Below are 19,816 nucleotides of genomic sequence, written 5' to 3'. Positions count from 1 at the left end.
TTGTTCACTATCCTTCTGATAATTAGTATCAAGTAAGGCATAAAATGGGAAGACATAGATTTATTAGAGGCATTTCCAGCATAGGGTCTAAATGGAAGAGAGAAGCTCTGTAAATTGTATATTTCTCCAGATACTCCTGTTTGCCAATTCTATTGCACTTTTTCCATCAGGGCCTCCTAGATAAGTCTCATAAACTCTCTACCTAACTATCCACAGGAAAACCAAGTATATGAAGAATAGCCCTCGTCTAGAGAATGATATGCAATTAGATTGACAATCCATAGATATGGTTTGGCAATGTGTGAAATTGGGGTGGAAACTGAAAATGGGCAATAACGTGAGTTGCCTTTGGGAAATTTTAGGGGTCTCTAATGACTCCAAGCTTTTCCTTAAAATATTCAACTTTTTAACAATGATATTCTTCTAGTGATGCTGTATGGTTATTGTTATAAAACACTACGGTATCCAAATAATTAAATTAAAATTGTTGTTCTCCCAGAGGATCTTGAACAGGCTAAAATTGTAGTTATAAGGAGACTAGTGAAGAATTCTTCTAGAAGTGTAAAAAAATGACATCAAATATAAATGACAGCAAAAGGAGGTGGACTGGTCATTGTAGTGAGAACAAGGTATAATTGTTTCATAGTCCACCTGTTCTGCTGCTAGTGATGCAACAAAGAAAGACCTGGCCAAAAAAAAAAAAAAAGCCTTGAGCAAATTGTATGAACTACTTAATGACCTCCTTTGACGGATTTAAGTAAAGTCATAAACAAGGATCACCCAGGACAAGAAAGCATTCGAAGGAGTGCTCACAGATTCTTTGAATTACTGAAGTAATCTTAATAGACTCCTGTTTGCCACCTGTAAAAGAAATCTCGTGACAGTCTTAATTGAAGAATTTCCATAGTAGGAGAAATTTCTGGTTAAAAATAGGCCTGCAACTGCCACATTTAAAATTAATAATTTCTCCCTAGTTCTACACAAAACTATACAGTTCCAATATAGATACAAGTAGTTTACTTTTTACAGAAAGGAAAATGTTCTGGTGTGCAAATTTTGAACATTAAAACAAATGGGCAGAATTTACCAAATTACCTATATGGCTGTGTTTCTAATATAATGAAAAGTCTTTTAAAATTATCTAAAAGTGTATCCTAATTTATGTGAAGCAATAAAGGGGATATTTTATTTCTTCTATACACCCAGAATAGATTAATTTGAATATCATTCCTGTATTATAACAGTCACAGAATATATATGCTGGGGAAATTATAAGAATGAAGGTATGTATAGTATATAGTTTTTTTTGTTTTTTCCTCAGAAGTTCTATGTTGGGTTTTATCATATTTTTTGGTAGCAGACAGGTCAAAGTCCAAAAATACAAAATGAATTGTAGAAGTTACTGTCTACTCAGAGTAAATTGATAAAAAATTAAAAACCTCATTACCACCATAATCACTTAAAGCAATATCTTGCTTTTGAGCAGTTTTAATTATCTTGGAGCATTTGAAAAACTTTGTATTCATTTCATTGTGAGGTACCAACTGATTCTGTTTTATATAAAAATGAAACCCCATATTGAGATATTCCTTTCCATCCTAAAGGGCACAATAGAGTCACACTAAATGTAGTACTTAATTAACTTTAGAAGCAAATAGAAGCATTTGAAGAAATTGTGAACCTTTGGGCATCTTCCAGAACATGAATGAGGAAGTAGGGTGAAATGGGCTTGTATGAAAAATAGCACTGGAGCCCTCCTTGACAAAGTCATTTGAGAAAAATGTATAGTTATTATAGCTGGAGAAAGTCAAGAAATTGAGCTGATTTCACTCACTATAAATTTCTCGTGCATGAATAACCTCAACTGGGCCCTCATCACTGCTCAGCAGTCCTCTTCTACTCGCACTGGCTCTTTCTTATTACCCACAGCAGCTGTTCCAAAACCTTTCCTTTCTCCTCAAACTCCTGATCATAATTGTATTCCCTATACTTATGAGCAGCCTCTCACTTCCATGAGAAAATTGAATGTTGTCACATCTGAAAACGTCTTGACATCATCACTCATGTTTTTCTGTCTCTTTCCTTATCTCAGAGGAAGACATGACGCTAGCTAATACTAAGCCCTCTCCCTCTGCCTATGCAGACCAGTGACTACATCACTACATCTTGATTCATCCAACAATTCATTCCAGCACTTACTCCTCTTCTTTCATGTTTCTAACTCTTTCTCTTTACTAATTTTCCTCCCCTCACTTTACATTCTCAGAGTTCTCCAATCATTTAAAAAAGAAAAAGTATTCCTTTGGCTCTTCTTTTCTAATCCAGCCACTGTACTGTCTCTCTCTTCTCCTGCATGACTAAGTTTCTTGAAAAAGCTGCCTGTACCATATTCTTCAGATTTCTTTTTGTCCATTCTTTCCACAATCCCCTTGAAAGATGGCTTCTGTCACCTTCATTCCACTGAAACTGATAGCTCAGAGATAACCAGTGACATCCTAATCATAATATCATCTTTGAGCCTCTTTCCTTCTTGACCTTTTATAGTATTTGATCCTGTTTATCTCTCTCAGTAGGGAAGCTGCAGTAACAACAACAACAATAAATCTCTCCTCTATTAACTTCAGAGACGCCTTGTTCTCCTACCTCTCAAGCTAGTCTTTGTCTCTTTTCTGAATTGTCTATTTATTCACCCAGAAGTAGCTAACCAGTCCTAGGCCTGGAGTCAGGAAGACCTGAATCTATAATACACCTCAGACATTTACTAGTTGAGCAAGTTGCATAACATCTATTTGCCTCAACTTTAATATGGGGTTAGGAGTACCACTTACCAGGGTTGTTTGTGAGGATCAGATGAGATAATGTTTGTAAAGTGCTTACCATGATGTCTTGCACACAGTAGACACTTTTTTTTTCCTTTCCTTCTTTCTTTATCCTCTATCTGTTGCTTTAAGTTAGCTTACACAGTAGACACTTGGCTTTTTTTTCCTTTCCTTCTTTCTTTATCCTCTATCTGTTGCTTTAAGTTAGCTTACAGTTCCCCAGAGTTCCATCCTTGGTCCTCTCCTCTTTCTCTACTGTTCTGTGATCATTTTATTCACTCTTATAACTTTAACTTCTAGGGGGCATCTAGGTAGCACAGTGGATAAAGCACCGGCCCTTCATTCAAGAGGACCTGAGTTCAAATCCAGCCTTAGGCACTTGACACTTACTAGCAGTGTGACCTTGGGCAAGTTACTTTACCCCCATTGCCCCACTAAAAAAAAAAACAAACTTTAACTTCTATCTCTATACCAATTATTACCAAATCTATGTACATACATATATGCATATGTATGTACATACACATACATACATATATATATATATATATGCATATGCTTATTTACATACATATACATATATATTCCAGTGGCTAGTATAATACTTGACACATAGTGAGCCCTAAATATTTATTGACACATGCATAAACTTTGATGGAGAACCTAAAAGCAATGTTTTCCTCTACCAAATGAAATGCTTTGAAACACTATTTTTCAAAAACAAAATGACAAATGGTGAGATCTTATACTCTCTTTCACCCTTATAATTCATCCTTCACAGAATTACTTGACTGATATTGCTTATGAATATTTCTAGTCATGTCATTCCAGTGCTTGAAACCAATCAGTTGCTAAGTCTAGCCTATCAAGTAGTGTCTAAAATTTTTAACATGGCATTCAAGAGACCCTATACTCAGGCGCCATCTTACCTGTTTAGCAGTTTCCCACACTTTTCCACTGCATAAAGAGTAAGTACAGCAATAACACATACCCCAAAGTAGACTGGGATGCCTCAAAGGGGGTGATTTCTCTTCTCTATAAGGCTTCAGGCAAAGCCCAGATGACTCCACATTATATGGTTCACTGTAAAATTAATAAGTGGTTTCAATGTACCCCCTTAACTACTTGGGTCATGTGGTAAAGGTACAGGTTGGACTTTGTGTCCCCTGAGGTGTCTTCAGATTTTGAGCTTGTGATTCTGAACTATTCAGTATCTCCTATCCATACTCTGTGGTTTCATCTTTCATGACTTTATTCACCTTGGTTCCTACATCCAATTTCACCTCTTGAATGTTTTACTATCCCTTAAATCCCAATTTAAATATCTCTCTTCTTCCATGAAACCTTACTAAAACTTCCAGTGAGTAATGACCTCTCCTTTACATTGTGTCTTCCCTTCCTTATACACTGATTGTGTATTTTGTTGTATTATAATTGTTCATATATCCCCTTATTGAGAGACAGTATAGGACATGGACAGAGAACCCCGTCAGAACCAAGAAGACCTAAATTCAGATCCCATCTCCTTAACTCAATGTCCTAGGCAATTCTTAAAATCTCTAAATTGCAGAAAAGGTACTGAACTTCATAAGGAGTGGATGTTTCCTCATGTGGAAGTTGCCCATGGCAGCAAAATTGCAGTTCCAGTTCTTATCCCTATGCTATCCCTCTAAAGACTGACTATAAGGTCCCTGATGGCAGGAATTACAAATTATCTAAAGATATTGTTTTTTTTTTCATGCAAAAGATGCTGTTTCATTTTGAGTTGAATTTGAATGCTTCATAAATATATTTATAAACTTCCCTTAACTTGTTTCTTTCTTGGATTGTACATGGTTTATTCAAATCTGTCATTGTTCAGTTAAAATACAATCTGCTCAACATCTCTGAATACAGCATTGAGGACAAAGAATAATTACCAAAAAAAAGTGGGGTGGGGCATAAGATCCCTTAATCATAAAAATTGCATCTGTTGTTTTGTTGTGATGGTAGTTCCTTATTGTTTGATAATCTCCTGACTATGACTATCTAAAAAAATAACAGTATTACAACTCTAGTACAACTAGAGTACAGAATGGTAGAAACTTAATGTTATCTGGTTAGGACATTAATTTTGTTCCTGTTGAAATAATCCTCCATTTTTCAGGAAGAATGATCCCAAAAAAATACAAAGAATGCTAACAGCTAGCATAAATACTAAAATGATTTATAGAAAATTAACATAAGCCGTCAGGCTCTAATGTTATGAAAGCTGTCCTGTTTACTGAATAAACACCAGATTTATGTACCTAGTCTTCATGGTTCTCCCATCTATACCTTTCAGTAGAAGACATTTTATGCCAGAAAAGCTATCTGTCATGGTATGCATTAATCCTTCCCATATTATCCAATTATCAAATGGATGTACTTTGGCACTTAGGCAAGAGCACAAGATCAAAAAGGTATCCATCATTGTTGAAAGCACAAAATACATTTTTATAAATTAAAAGTGCCTGATATATATATATATATACATACAGATGTATACATATATTTGTTTTTGCATAAGTCAATGCGAAAATTCATTAGAGCCTAGAAATGCATATGCTTATAAATTTTATCTGTGCATCTTCTTTCCTGTAATCTACTAAATAGTGAATTTGCTGAGTTATGCCAGATATTATGCTTAGTCATTTCATACTGTCTTCTCAGAACTCAAATTAGCTTCGCTCTTAGAACAATGCATAGTTCACTCTGCACACACAGGGTTAGCTGAAAGGTAGGCATTTGTAACAACACCTATGACAGCTGTTGTTTCCTTCAATAGGTAATAGAGTTTGATGATGGATCCGGATCTGTGCTCAGAATTCAACCTTTACGAACTCCTCGGGATGAGGCAATCTATGAATGTGTTGCCTCCAATAGTGTTGGTGAAATAAGCGTATCTACCAGGCTCACTGTTTTACGTGGTAAGTAAGATTATTGATTGTTTATGTCACTGTCAATATTTGGTGCCATTTTCTCCTTCCCTCCTTCTTAGGAAGGGGGGAGTGGCAGGGGGAGAGGGGTGGGCTGAAAAGAGAAATAGCACAATCTAGCTCATTACATTGCAAACAGATCAGGACAGGACTCAAATCTACCAAATATTACTAGAGTTTCACCTCTCCATCACTTATCCCTTTCCTGACCCATTATGGTATGGATTGTTTCCTAGATTTGTGTCCTTGGACAGCTTCTATTTTACTGTCCTTTGATATTTGTTTTTTCAAATCCCAAGGAAGTTCTAAATAAATAGGATAAAAGAAACACAAAAACAATAATCCATTTCTTAAATTCACTTTTTTTTTTGGCCAGGAGAATTAGGGGTAATTGGGAGGGATTTGGGGAATGGTTAAGTTTGGGTATTATTTCTATTTCTGGGAAGTTTTTATTTTTTTTTATTATTTTAAATTTTTTTGCAGGGCAATAAGGGTTAAGTGACTTGCCTAGGTTTACACAGCTAGTAAGTGTCAAGTGTCTGAGGCTGTATTTGAACTCAGGTCCTCCTGAATTTAGGGCCGGTGTTTTATTTTCACTGCACCACCTAGCTGCCCCTCTCTGGGAATTTTTAGATTTATTCAGTAAGTTCCTATGATACAAATCACCACAGTGGATATTGTCTTTCGCATAATTATAGACTCAGTTGTTGGGTCCCTATGTTACCTACAAATGTTTTTATTTTCCCCTCTATCTTTTGTTGGGTGACTAAACTATATACTTCTATCTCTTACTACAATTCTGTTGCTTCTGTAATTAATTCAACATAGGATTCCATGCCAGCACTACAGTACAGGGTGTCAGTTCTGGACTTATTACAGGATGACTGTGCTCTAAAATAAATGATAGTGACAAAGATATGTCCCAATCTCTAATTCAATCTTGTGTCACAAGATAAGAACTTTATTGTTTCTCATCTAGCCATGTGGCCCTGGGAAATTTGCCTGGTAACCCTTTCTCTGTGATAGAATGTAGCATCTTTTTTTTTCCCCACATACACCAGCAGTCAAGAGACCAGATTTACTGTGTTAAGATGGAGAAAATTGGGAAATGTGTATGAAAAATCTAATAATCAGAGCTGAACCTGTAAAGATTTGCATGGATATTTGATTTTTAGAGCTATTAGTTTTTAAGCCTCTGATTTTTTTCCCCTTAAGGGATTCATTTACTTTATGTTTTCATGAAATTAGCAACATTTTTGCTTCCTGATCTTTGTGGTAACCAGAGATTTAAAAAGCAGCAACATCCTGCTCCCTCTGCACGATGATCAGCACCTCCTGTTGATATTGGCAATGTCCCGGCTCTTGGGAGGAGGGCCCACACTAATAGGGTGGGCCAGATTTACCTGGTAGATTGGAGAGGAAATGCATGCCATAAAATACTCAAGCAGCTTAGAAAATCAAATTATTCAATTCTACAGGCAAAACGCTCAAGAATATAAATAAGCATTTTATTAACATGAAAAGTGAAAGGGCTAACCAACTGAATGTGCCATTTTTTCACTATCTATATAGTGCAGAAAATTATATCCCCTTACACTTTATATTATGAAATATAGGCATTTTATTTATTTGAATATATTTTGTGAAAATCATGTAACCAGATATAAGCTTTTTGAGAGTTTGGCATTCCCCCCTTCGATAAAAGAAGACTCTGAAGCATCCAGCATCTCTAGACTGCTACCCACCCAACTATTCCCCCCACCCCCATTGCATAAAAAAGGACCTGAATTTGATGTTTTGTTTTTTTTTTAATCTCCAACATTTGGCACATAGTAGGTATTTAATGAAATTTTGTTGAATTGCATTTAAATTGAAAATTATGCTTGGATATTATAATTTTATTTATCTTAAAGCAGTGTTAAACACATTGGCAGAATATATTTCAGCATTTAACTCCCAAAATATTCACTTTTTTTGTAACTAGATGCTAGCCTTTTGGTCTTGAAGTATCAATAATATCTATATACAAATATGTAACCTATAGATAGTTATGTAAAGAGAATATATGGGAAAATATGCCCTCTTCTCATAAGAAACATCCTTTTCTTTTAAGGTGGCAGACAAGAAGGGAGTGGCAGTGGGTTCAGAATATGGCATATTCATAAAGATGTCACCATATTGATTCGTTTGGCTTGACTTGTTTTCCTTTAATACCAAGAAAGGTTCTGAGGATGTGAAGGGAATACTGAGAAATAATTGCATCATTTTAAAAAAATGCTCATAATTTTTTAAAAGTGATGAACTGTATTAGGTAGTAATAATGGACTGAATATTCCTTATTGATGACTTGAAGACTCTTATGTGTGACCTACTGTCCTTTAACTCTCTGAAAATTAGCGTCCACATTTGTAAAGGAGGGGATTGAATTGGATAATTTCTAAGCTTCCTTTCAACTTCTGTCCTAATCCCTTGGTAAATGCTTATTAATTAGCAAAGGAAAATTAAATGACAACTCATATCTTTTGCTCAAAACAATCTAAGGTTGGAAGGAATAGGTGTTTTTACTTATTAAAATTTCAAATAAATTATTATATAAATATACGTTATTGTGTTTAACCATAAATTACCTTGAATTCAATATGATAAAGTTAGCATATTGGAAATTCATTTGCTTTCAGGTATCAGTAAGCACCTTGTTATCCTTAACAAAAATAAAAACAGAATGTCCTTTGGAAACTAAATCCAACAGGGGAATAGAAAGCTTGGGGGAGAACAAGATGCCATTGTTTTGAGGGAAGAAAAGAAATGTCCCATTACTATAGGATAGGGAATAAATCAAAGCTAATGCCACTAACTAATCTACTTATTAAGTTTCTTACAATGTAATTTGCCACTGGGATACAATCTTCTTTATAGACTGGCTTATTATTCAGAATTTTTAATCATATTTTAGAGAAGTTTTTTTTTTTAATTTTTGTTCTTGAAGTTCCAAAATTCATGTTTGTAGTATTCTGTTACTTTAGCAAATAAGATAGTTCCTATCTTGTGAATGGTGATGTAATGATTGGAATGACGCCACCTACTGGAGACTTCCCTTCGTGGTCGCCAAACTGTGTAATCTAAGATTCTAAATGTGGATTCTAATCTGTTCCCCCAGTTTGGGGGAAACTGACTAAAAATCACTGATAAAACGAGTTTAGGTTTTAAGGGTTTATTGGAAAATAGAAAGAAAAAGATTGAGAACAGAATTCTAACAGCCTGGCATTCCTATCTCTCCTCAAATTTCCTGTGAAGTCCTCTGCCGCCACCACCATCAAGTCTGGAAGCCAAAAAGGCCAGCGCTCTCTGCACAGGCTCCCTTTCCTCCTTCCTGTCTCCTCCCAGACCATAGGAGGCTCCTTCAGTTGATTGGCTGGTAGACTTGTTAGCCAGCACCCATGAACAAACGTCATTTCCTGACGCCAAGGAAAAGCCACAATGCCTCTGAGGCATTTTTCTCATGGTGGAGCTCTCCACAGCAAGTCTCCAGTAGGTGGCGTCATTCCAATCATTACAGTGATATACATTTTATATATATGAGGCAATTGTGGTTAAGTGACTTGCCCAGGGTCACACAGCTAGTGTTAAGTGTCTGAGGCCGGATTTGAACTCAGGTCCTCCTGAATCCAAGGCCAGTGCTCTTTCCACTGTACCACCTAGCTGCCCCTACATTATATTTTTATTAGACTTGATAGAAAGCCTGCAATAGTGAAAGAAAACAAACCTGTAACACATTCATGCAGAATAAGAAATTTACTTTCAAGTTAGCAAAAAAAAAAAAAAAAACCCAAAACCCCACAATCATCTATTTATATTATATTGCATAGGATAATATATTTAGAATTGGATGGGACCTTAGAGTTCATCAAGTCCAACTTCCTCATTTTATAGATGATGGAATGCATAGTCAAAGAGAGATTAAGTGACTTGCCCAGAGTCACACAACTAGTTTAATGACTCAGACTAGCATTTGAACCCAATTCTTCTTGGCTCTAAATCCAGTGCACTCATGCTCGTGCTCTTGCGCGTGGTCTCTCTCTCTCTCTCTCTCTCTCTCTCTCTCTCTCTCTCTCTCTCTCTCTCTCTGTTGTCCTCTCTGATGGAATGTAAGCTCATTGAGAAAAGATATTATTTCATTGTTTTATGTCAAAGAGCATTATGAAAATATTCTGAGAAGACAAGGAGGGAGGTAGGAGCCAGAGGTTTCTGGGGTACATGTGATCCCTACAAATATGACTCTTCTACTTCATTAATTTTATATTTGCCCATCTTTTTCACTTATCCTTGTAAGAGAATGAATCTCAGTTTTATGGAAAGATGTGTTGTTGCTATTGTGTCATTTGTATAAATGATGCTTCTTTGAGTTAATCAAATGAACTGGCAGATTAAAGATAAAGCAGACATATCAGTGGGGTTTGATGAGATACAGTGTTGGGAGTGTGCACCTGTGGAATACCTTTCACTTAAGGTATCCACTGTTCAAGGGACCCAACCAGGATAGCCCAGAGGTAGCTCTACATATGCACTCATAGTATACCTTTTTAGTGAATGAAAATCACTACATTAAATACTTTAAAAATGGGAAGAAAATCCTTTGTCAGAAGTTGAATGTTACTGAGTTAGTAGAGAAAGAAATTACTGGACAAAGGTGAGTAGTTGGATGAGCTAAAGGAGACATTTCACTGGGAAAGAGAGAGAAATGTTTGCATACATATGCTTCTTTCAAAAGTATGCACCATTATAGCAGTTGGAGAAGAACTTCTACCATTTTTCAACCAGAATGCAGCCAACTATCAGTGCCATTGTGTAATACTCTGTGATCAGAATTAGCATGTTCATTACAGTCTCATTTTATTAATGCCTCTTTTTGAAGATGAACACTGTTGTCCCCGCTGTGAAAATGGTACTTTACAGTTTACGGTATAAAGTGGTCTCTGCTGGGGAGCTGGGCTAGGAACATTAAAGAACAAAGCACAGCTGTTTGACAGTCACACAAAGGGATTTTTATGAAAGACTGAGACAAAAGGAAGGGTGGCCAACATTGAGCAAGCTCGTCAGCATTTAGGGTACGGAGTGAAATGACTTGAACTGGCTTATAAAAATGGATAAGTACTTAAAATAAGTTAATATCAAATGATAAAGTAATTGAATGCATTCCTTTCCATTGAGGAAAGATGTTTAAGCAGATGCAAACTTTTTGTTTTTCAAGAAGTGTATTTTTAGTGCTTAAAATAATAAGTCACAGTTATCTTTAGATATGGGGCTTCTGGTCTTGCAAAGAGTTTTGCATGCATTATCTCATTTGAACAACAAAAATTGATCAAGTATGCTCTTCTAGGTGCTAGGTGGGGGGTATCCAAAGTGTAGATTAGACAACCTCTGCCTTCATGGATATTAAAGTCAAGTAAAAGGATAAGAGGGCAGCTAGGTGGCTAAGTGGATAGAATGCCAGGCCTGGAATCAGGAAGATCTGAGTTCAAATCCAGATTTAGACACTTACTAACTGTATGATCTTGGACAAGTCACTTAGCCCTATTTGCCTTAGTTTCTTCATTTGTAAAATGAGCTGGAGAAGGAAATAGCAAACCACTCTAGTATTTTTATCAAGAAATGCCCAAATGGGGTCACAAAGAGTCAGACATGACTGATATGACTGAACAAAACACCACAAAGATACTAAAACACATAGCTTTCCTACACAATATTTCATGATTTGTCTCTTAAAGTCTTTCACAGTTTGCCCCCAACTTTTTATTTTGCCCTTTTTGTGCTCCTTCCTGTACTCTATAATCCAGCCAAACTTCCCTTCTTTCTTCTCTCCACATACTGCCCTCAATCTCCCATCTCCATGCCTTTGTAGTAGCTATCTCATATATCTCCTTATCTCTACTTCTCTTTCTTCAACATGAAACTAAAGCACCAACTTCTACACGTTCTGGAGTCTCCCAACATTTATCATCCTTCCTCCGTAATCACTTTGTATTGACTGTGTATTTATATCATATGTTTCAGAGGATCATAGTTTTAGAGTTGGAAGGAACCTTGGAGGCCATCAAATTGAACTCCATTTTATAGAGGATGAAACTAAGACACAAACTTGCCCAGGGTCACATATCTAGTTGAATTTTTCAGGATTTGAACCCAGTTCTTCTAAACCCCAAGTCCATTGCCTGATATTTATATGTGTTCCTGTTGTCTTTTCTGAGAGAATGTAAGCTCTCTGAGAGAAGATACTGTTTTATTTCTTGGACTTTCTGTCCTAGCACCTAATGTAGTAAACTGTTTAAAATTATAAGAAATATGAATTTATATTTTCCTAGGTTTCCCTGGAGGGCCATCATAATGGTGACGTAGCATATTCATTAGAAGGCATTATCATAGAATTATATATTCTCAAAGTCAGAAGAGATCTCATCATGGAACTGTTTTCTGCAATTTTCATCCTAATCCAATAAAATGTACTCCTTGTTTGTTGTTGGTGGTGGTGTTTGAGGGTTCTAGAAAGGGGGATTTCATTCCCCAAAGAATAAGGTATACACAACTTATCAAGAGTTTCTCTAAGTTTACATGATACCGAAATGGAATTGTAACCCAAGAGTTTCTAGTGGCTGTAGGTGTTGGGCAAGCTGACCTGCTTTTAACTGTCTTAACTTTGAAACTTTTGTGAAAATGTCATTTTTATTAGGCTTTACTGAGTTAATTTGTTAAAAGAAAATACAGAAACAGTTCTTGCCTATAGTTAAATTGTGCTAGCTTATAAACACATACCATCTTACCTGAAATTCCTCTGATATATATGATCATATGGAAATGTAACTATTACTTTTATCATAGAATATAAATAATTGCTTTTCTTGGCCCCGTGGTTGATGATAAATATGTCACCACAGATTCTGGCAGTTTAGTTTGAATGGGTACTGCCTTGTTTCTGGAAACTCTGGAGGCAGAACATTTTAAAGGATGCTCATGGGAATAGATATTTTAAAACGGCTAAATGATAGATTGTTTTTTAAGAGGAGGGTAAGCAAACTGTAGTTTCATTGAGTTTTTATTTTGTTGAGTTCAGCTTTTCCTTCCCATTTTTACTTCTGAAAAGTTTAGAAACGATTAAGCATATTGAATCACTGGAGTGCAGGATTTTAGAGTTTCAAGGAACCTTCCAGATTTGTATAGCCAGCAGAGAGCTGGAAGAGACCTTGGATGCTTTCTATTCCTATTCCCTCATTTTCATGTCTAGAGAGATTGAGTTACTTGGTTAAGGTCCCACTGAATGTAAGCAGCAGAAATGAAATTTTAATCCGAACCCTGTGACCCTAAAGTCAGTACAATTACTTCAACTGTATTCCATTATTGATTTTGATTAGTAGCATAATGTAAACTCGAAGGGGAGGGTATGTGTAGATTTGCTCAGCATAATGAATGATAGCATACTTTGTGTATTAAGGATACTTTGATATTGTTTGAAAATGATTATTATTTAAAACTGAATCTAGAAACCAGATGTTTGGCACACTCCCATAATTCCTTCTTTGGGAAGAGGCTGAATCTTGTGGATTTCTTGAACTCAGGAATTCTGAGCTTCAGTGGGTTGTTGTTGGTTAAGTTTGGCTCTAATTATGGTGAGACCCTAGGAGAGGGATATGCCATGTTGGCTAATGAAGAGTGAGCTGGCTCAGATAAGATATATATGTAGTTCAAAAATCCTTTGTTCATAAGAAATGGAGGCAGCCATGCCTTTATAACTCCACCTTGGGCAGGATATGGAAAACCCAGTCTTTTTATGTCTATGTCTGCATCTGTTTTAATGTCTGTATCTATATATTTCTCTATAGATACATATATAGGTATATCTCTATATGAATATCCGTATCTATATGAGTATCCATATAGGTCATCAGGAAAGAATCTACTACTTGAACAAGTGGTGTTTCACTTAATCCTTTTCCTAAAGATCCCAAGTGTACACAAATTTAGCTACAAAAGTAACCATAAATTTTTTCATATAAATATAGATAGATAGATAGATAGATAGATAGATAGATAGATAGATAGATAGATAGATATAAGTTTGTGGTGTCTCATGAGTCCAGTAAACAATATAAAAAACAAAAGAGGCAACTGTGTGACTACACACACATATACATACATACATTCATACATACATATATAATATGGACTCATAAGACATCCCAAAATAATATTTTGAGTTGAAATTTGTAAAGAAGTTAAATGTAAACTTGTTAAAGTTATAAAAATAATTTTATATAAATTTCTCTGTATATAAACCAGTAATTCTACATTTGTTTTATCTCAGTGAGAAAAAAAATTGAAATGACATAGGAAAATATTTGTTATATTTCAAGATAATCAAAATTAGTTTTATGCCTCTCTTGCTAATTTTGATAGTTTTTTTTGTTGTTGTTGTTGTTGTTGTTGTTGTTGTTTTTTTGCAGGGCAATGAGGGTTAAGTGACTTGTCCAGGGTCACACAGCTAGTAAGTGTCAAGTGTCTGAGGCCGGATTTGAACTCAGGTACTCCTGAATCCAGGGCCGGTGCTTTACCACTGTGCTATCTAGCTGCCCCGTGATAGTTTTTTTTTTAATTGCAAGTACTTATTTTCTCTCCCTCCATTACTTTCTCCAACTAACCCTCTTCCAATTGAATAATTAAAAAGGAGAAAAATAAAAAATAAAACCTTCATGACAAATAGGCATAGTCCAATAAAACAGATTCTCACATTAGGCATGACCAGAAAGTTTGTGTGTTTATACATTTTAAGTCCCTTGCCTCACTGGCAGGAGTTGGATAATATGTTTCATCTTCAATCCTCTGATCTCATAATTTCTGTGATGCAGTTCTGAAAATTATTCATACATATTATTTTAGTAGGTTTTTGTTGTTGTTGTTGTTTGTGTGCAGAGAGATGACTTTTGTCAAGGAGCATGATACTTCTAAGTCCTAGTATTATGCCTCTTTTGTGGTACGTGTACTTGTTTGAATAAAGGGGTTCCTGTATTTGTGCCATTTAAACTATTGTGAAGAATAGCAAAAATTACAATTCTGGGGATAATACATTTACTACTAGAAACAGTGCTCTTAGTTTTAAGGATCAATTATCTCTAATCTTTGAAAAGAACTTTAGTAACATGTACATTTGTAGAACAATGACTGTTGATGTATTCTTCTCTAAAGAGAGGGTATTTTTAAGCTTCCAACTTTGATGGTGATTTTTTTTATGATTTTACCTTTAATGTGCAGTATTTATCCCTTTAATGCAAAGAACTTTCTTTTTTAACTAATAGGTCTTGGTCACAAGTATGTCCCTCTTAAAATGTTTCAGAGATTAATGAGTGTGTTCCGTTTGAAAAACTGACCACAGTCTAGGTATGCCCAGGAGAGAGCCTAAGGTGTTTTGTTTTTTTTTCACAGAGAGTAATATGAAGAGAAGTAGGGGTCTATCCATGTTCATTACAGGGGGAAACTTTCCTATAATCAAGGAAGCAAGTGAATCAATATGAAAAGTATTGCTGTAATTTTTCCTCCCTTCTAAGTAACTCTCTACTGTTTAAAACACACACACACACACACACACACACACACACACACACACACACACAAACAAACATGCTGTTTGCTTTCAATATTCAGGGCTTCATATTTAGCTGGTACAAACATTCTTAGCAGGAGTTAACTTAAAATCTGTAAACTTTTAAAAAATCTGTTTATAACAGTATTTCAGTATAATTGCTTCTTTTATTATACTTTGTATTTTGTTTTATGCATTTAAAAACATTTTTCTGAGAAGCCCATAGATTTTATGGGACCCATGACACACAAGAAAGGTTAATAACCCTGTAGGTGGGAATAATCCAAAATAGGATATAATCCTTTGCTCTCTACTGCTTTTCCCCAACAAAATCACATATCTCCATAAAAACTAGAATTCTTAATTTGGGGGAGTTAGAAAGCATGCAGATACCTTCTAGGATATGTCTTTCTACAAGATTAATTCTCCCTTATTTAGTGAATAAAATTAAAGTGATGAATGAGATCATAGCTAGGATGTGAGGCTTGACAATGGTTTGAAAGAAAATGGGAGAAAATAAAAGGATCTCTTTGTTCTTTCTAATATTCCCCAAGCTGAACCCTCTGGTTTGGGCGAAGGAAGGAGTTGGGTAGAACCAAGCTTAGGATGTATTCCTTGTGATTCCTAAAGAGTTGGAGGATATCTTTTCTAGCTTTCCAAGAAAGATATCACTAGTTTCAGGATACCTGTGTTCTTGGGAGTGTGGGGTATAGGAGCCATCAGGGCATAACCTGGATTATTTTGGCCAGAGGTTCTTAACCTGGAGTAGTGAATTTTAAAAGATAGATAGACAGATGGCTGGCTGCCTGGATAGATAGATGATAGGTAGGTAGGTAGGTAGGTAGATAGATAGATAGATAGATAGATAGATAGATAGATAGATAGATAGATAGATAGATAGATAGATAGATAATTTAACAACCATGTATTTATATTATGTTTCATCTATCATATTTTATATATCTAATTTCAAAATAAAGTTAAGAACCCATGGTTGAAGTCAAATTAACATATGCTATTTAATTCAGTTTGGCAAGTAGTTATTAAATGCCTGCTAGTGGCCAGGAACAATGTTGAACACTGAAGTTACCAAAAAGGAAAAAAAAAAAAAGAAATCCTTGCCTTCGAGGAACACACATTCTATTGTGATGGTATAGAATTTTTACAAGTAAATTAATTCAGGGGCAGCTAGGTTGGCGCAGTGGATAGAGCACCGGTTCTGGAGTCAGGAGTACCTGTGTTCAAATCCGGCCTCAGACACTTGACACTTACTAGCTGTGTGACCCTGGGCAAGTCACTTAACCCCAATTGTCTCATAAAAAAAAAGTTAATACAATGTAATGTGAATAGGAAGATAGGACTGAAGAGGGATCATGAAAAGTTTTCCATAGAAAATAGCAGTAAAGTTGAGCCTTGCTTAAAGCCAAGATTTCCAAAAGATCTAAGTGAAAAGGGAATGTGTTTCTAGAGGACATCTGATCACCTCCAGTTAAATCTAACATTGGTTATAGACTTTTCAAACCTAAAGGGTGATAGAATTAAAGGGCTTAGAGTTATTCTGAACCTTAGAGATTAATTAACTGAGGCCTACAGAAGGTAAATGAGTCACCTAATGTCACATATATTTTATGTGAGGGAGTTGAGACTCAAACCTAACAATGCCAGTCTAGTCAGATCTTTTGAGAATCAGACCATACAGAGTCCAGGGATAGATTTGTTTCATTATTTGTTTAAGGAAAGGCTAAGTAAATCATAGCGGGCTCAGTTATTTGTCCTAGATGCCAGTAGTAGGATCTGTTGCATTCTTTGTTCTTTGGCTTTATCTGTTGCTACATCTTTCTGTGTGTCTAGATTTTCTGTTATGGAAAAGGCCAACTTCTTGGAGTTTGTCATGGTCTTTGATAAACTTATACTGAAAGACACCTCATCCAGGATGGTGATATAAAATCATCTTGGAGGCTTGGTGGAACCTATGAGTGAATATTTGGCCTGCAGTATAGAACATATAGGATGTTGACATTTCTCCTTTTGGTTTAGATTTTTAAAATGCACTTTTAGGTTTTGCCTACTTACTGTCTTTAGAGAGAATTTTCATTTGCCTGTCCCAAAGGAGACCTTTTAGAGGTGATATCAGACTTATTTTACTAATATACATTACCTTTGTCAGGTAGGATACAGAAATTGGCTGTTATGGAGTTAATCAACATTACCCATATCCTCATATTACAAAATTTTCATAGCCTTTCGATATCAGTCTATGTTCTCCCAGTTTAGGACATAAACTTGGAGAACATTTAATCTCATCCAACTCTTTTCTTTTACAGATGAGTAAGAACCAGAAAAAGTAGTGATTTCTTCAAAGTCCTATAGGTAGTAACAGAGATTCAGAATCAAGTTCTTTGATCCAAATTCAATGATCTTTTGTTGCATTTTGAATTGTTCATCCTTCCCTGGTTCTAGTTTCCTCCTTTCTTTAGCCCCATACCAGTGTATTTTCATTTCTACAAGGCAGTAGCTTCCACTGAATGTTAGGAAATAAAGTCTATATAACTGGAGAATATAGGGAGAGCATGTTTTCCTTCTGCAGACACTGAGAGAAACAGATCTGATAGAAGCTGAATGATTTCTTAACTTTTGTTCTCCACAGAAGTATCCTATATTATTTTTTAAATGGCATTTGTAGGGAGAGAGGAGAGAGGAAGGAGAATATTTCTGAATTATTTATTTTTTCTCCAGAGCCACTTTCATTTAAGCGTTTATTCAACAGTGAACAAAATTAGCCATATTTCTTCCAGCTTTGAGGACGTGGCACCAGTGTATTTGAAAGCAACTTGTGTCTCCACCAAGAAATCACAGTTTTAGTTATGATGATGATTGCAGCAAATGAACATGTAAGATACATGATTGAGGGTAATCAAGTCAATTTATAGGAAAAAGGTGCTCCTGCTGTAATTCAACCTACAGCTTTCGAGGCTAGTGGTTTCTAAGCACACTAATGTCTCATCAAGTGCACCATTACTCTGACAGCCAAGTTTGTTGAAAGGTAGGATGTGTTTGACAGAAGAGTCCTATACTGACAGCAAAATTAAAGTCTTTTTCCTCTCCAATAGAAAAAGATGTTCTTAAAGAAGAAAATCACATATATTCAAGAAGGGTTTGAATGTTCTTTGGTTAAGTTAAGAAAATATGATGCAATAAAAAAAATCTGAAGTAATTACCCTTGGAGTAATTCCCCTTTTTGTTTCTTTCTTGATTAATAGTACTAGGAATTTTTATTACTGCACTTAGTAATTTTATGTGGTGCTTTTTTGCTCTAGGTGGAGCATGACAAGACATACATAAATATGAGATGATTTTAAAATGTACTAGTAAAATACAATAGAATATTGTATCTCTCAAAAGACTTCATTAAGCAAGACTGATTGTTCTCAGTTAAATATTTAGATATCCAAAAATGGCAATTGTGGCATTTTTCTTCCTGAATGATCACCATTAATAGAGCTTCTGAGATTTGTTTGTGTTGTTATTTGGATGGAATCAGACAACCACAATTAAAGCAGAAGTATGCGCTCCCAAATAACTTTAGATGCATTCTCTCGGTTTTATGCATGTCATTAGATCTTATGGTGATAGATCTTATTTTCAGGTATTGCCCAGATTGTTGTAAACTGACAGCATTTGCTGCAGCCCACTTATGATGCCATTAATCTTTGTTACAAAGATACATTAATAAAGTTACCACTCACCAGCTTAGTAGCCAGTGGAATTCCCTTGTCTTCACTTACAACTAGACAAATCATCTTCTTTGAAGAGCTGACAATGACTTAGATTCTTCCTTACACTGTTTTAACATAAACCTGCTGCATAGAGCCCATGACGATATTAAATATTGTACAATAGACATATTTTCTGCTATTCTTTTCCTCCTGTACCTATAAGCATGCTATGATATATAGCATTACTAAATGCAAACACACACTCATACTCATGGAATAATGATGAAGATTTTCAAGTGGATGTGTTTAAATAAGCCTTTTAACTAAATACCTACTAATTGCATTGATGAGAGTCAGGTGTTACTGTGCTCATTTCCTCCAGATACATTTGTTAATGCACCAGAATATAGTGACTAAATAAATACCCTTTATTTGAAACATGGTCTTCTAGGAATACTGCTAAACATGGTCACAGACTGAAGAATGCATTTTCAAGGGAAGCTTCCCTGTATGTGTAACCCTGAATTCCCAATTTTTGTTTTGTTTTTTGTTTTTTTTTTTTTTTGCAGGGCAATGAGGGTTAAGTGACTTGCCCAAGGTCACAAAGCTAGTAAGTGTTAAGTGTCTGAGGTCGGATTTGAACTCAGGTCCTTCTCAGTCCAGGGCTGCTGCTTTATCCACTGTGCCACCTAGCTGCCC

At 35.6% G+C, this 19,816-nt stretch overlaps 1 protein-coding gene across 1 annotated transcript in view; it reads left to right on the top strand.

The window, feature by feature from the left end:
- Positions 1–19,816, top strand: part of PTPRD (protein tyrosine phosphatase receptor type D) — a 2,680,207-nt gene that overhangs the window by 2,305,298 nt on the left and 355,093 nt on the right. Inside the window, 1 exon segment of the mRNA XM_043972034.1 lies at positions 5,626–5,767. Coding sequence (XP_043827969.1) covers positions 5,626–5,767 — 142 coding nt within the window.

This window comes from Dromiciops gliroides, chromosome 1, assembly GCF_019393635.1.
Source record: "Dromiciops gliroides isolate mDroGli1 chromosome 1, mDroGli1.pri, whole genome shotgun sequence".
NCBI classification, from domain to species: domain Eukaryota; kingdom Metazoa; phylum Chordata; class Mammalia; order Microbiotheria; family Microbiotheriidae; genus Dromiciops; species Dromiciops gliroides.
Note: the sequence above shows the minus strand (reverse complement) of the source record. Positions and strands in the feature narration are given on the sequence as shown.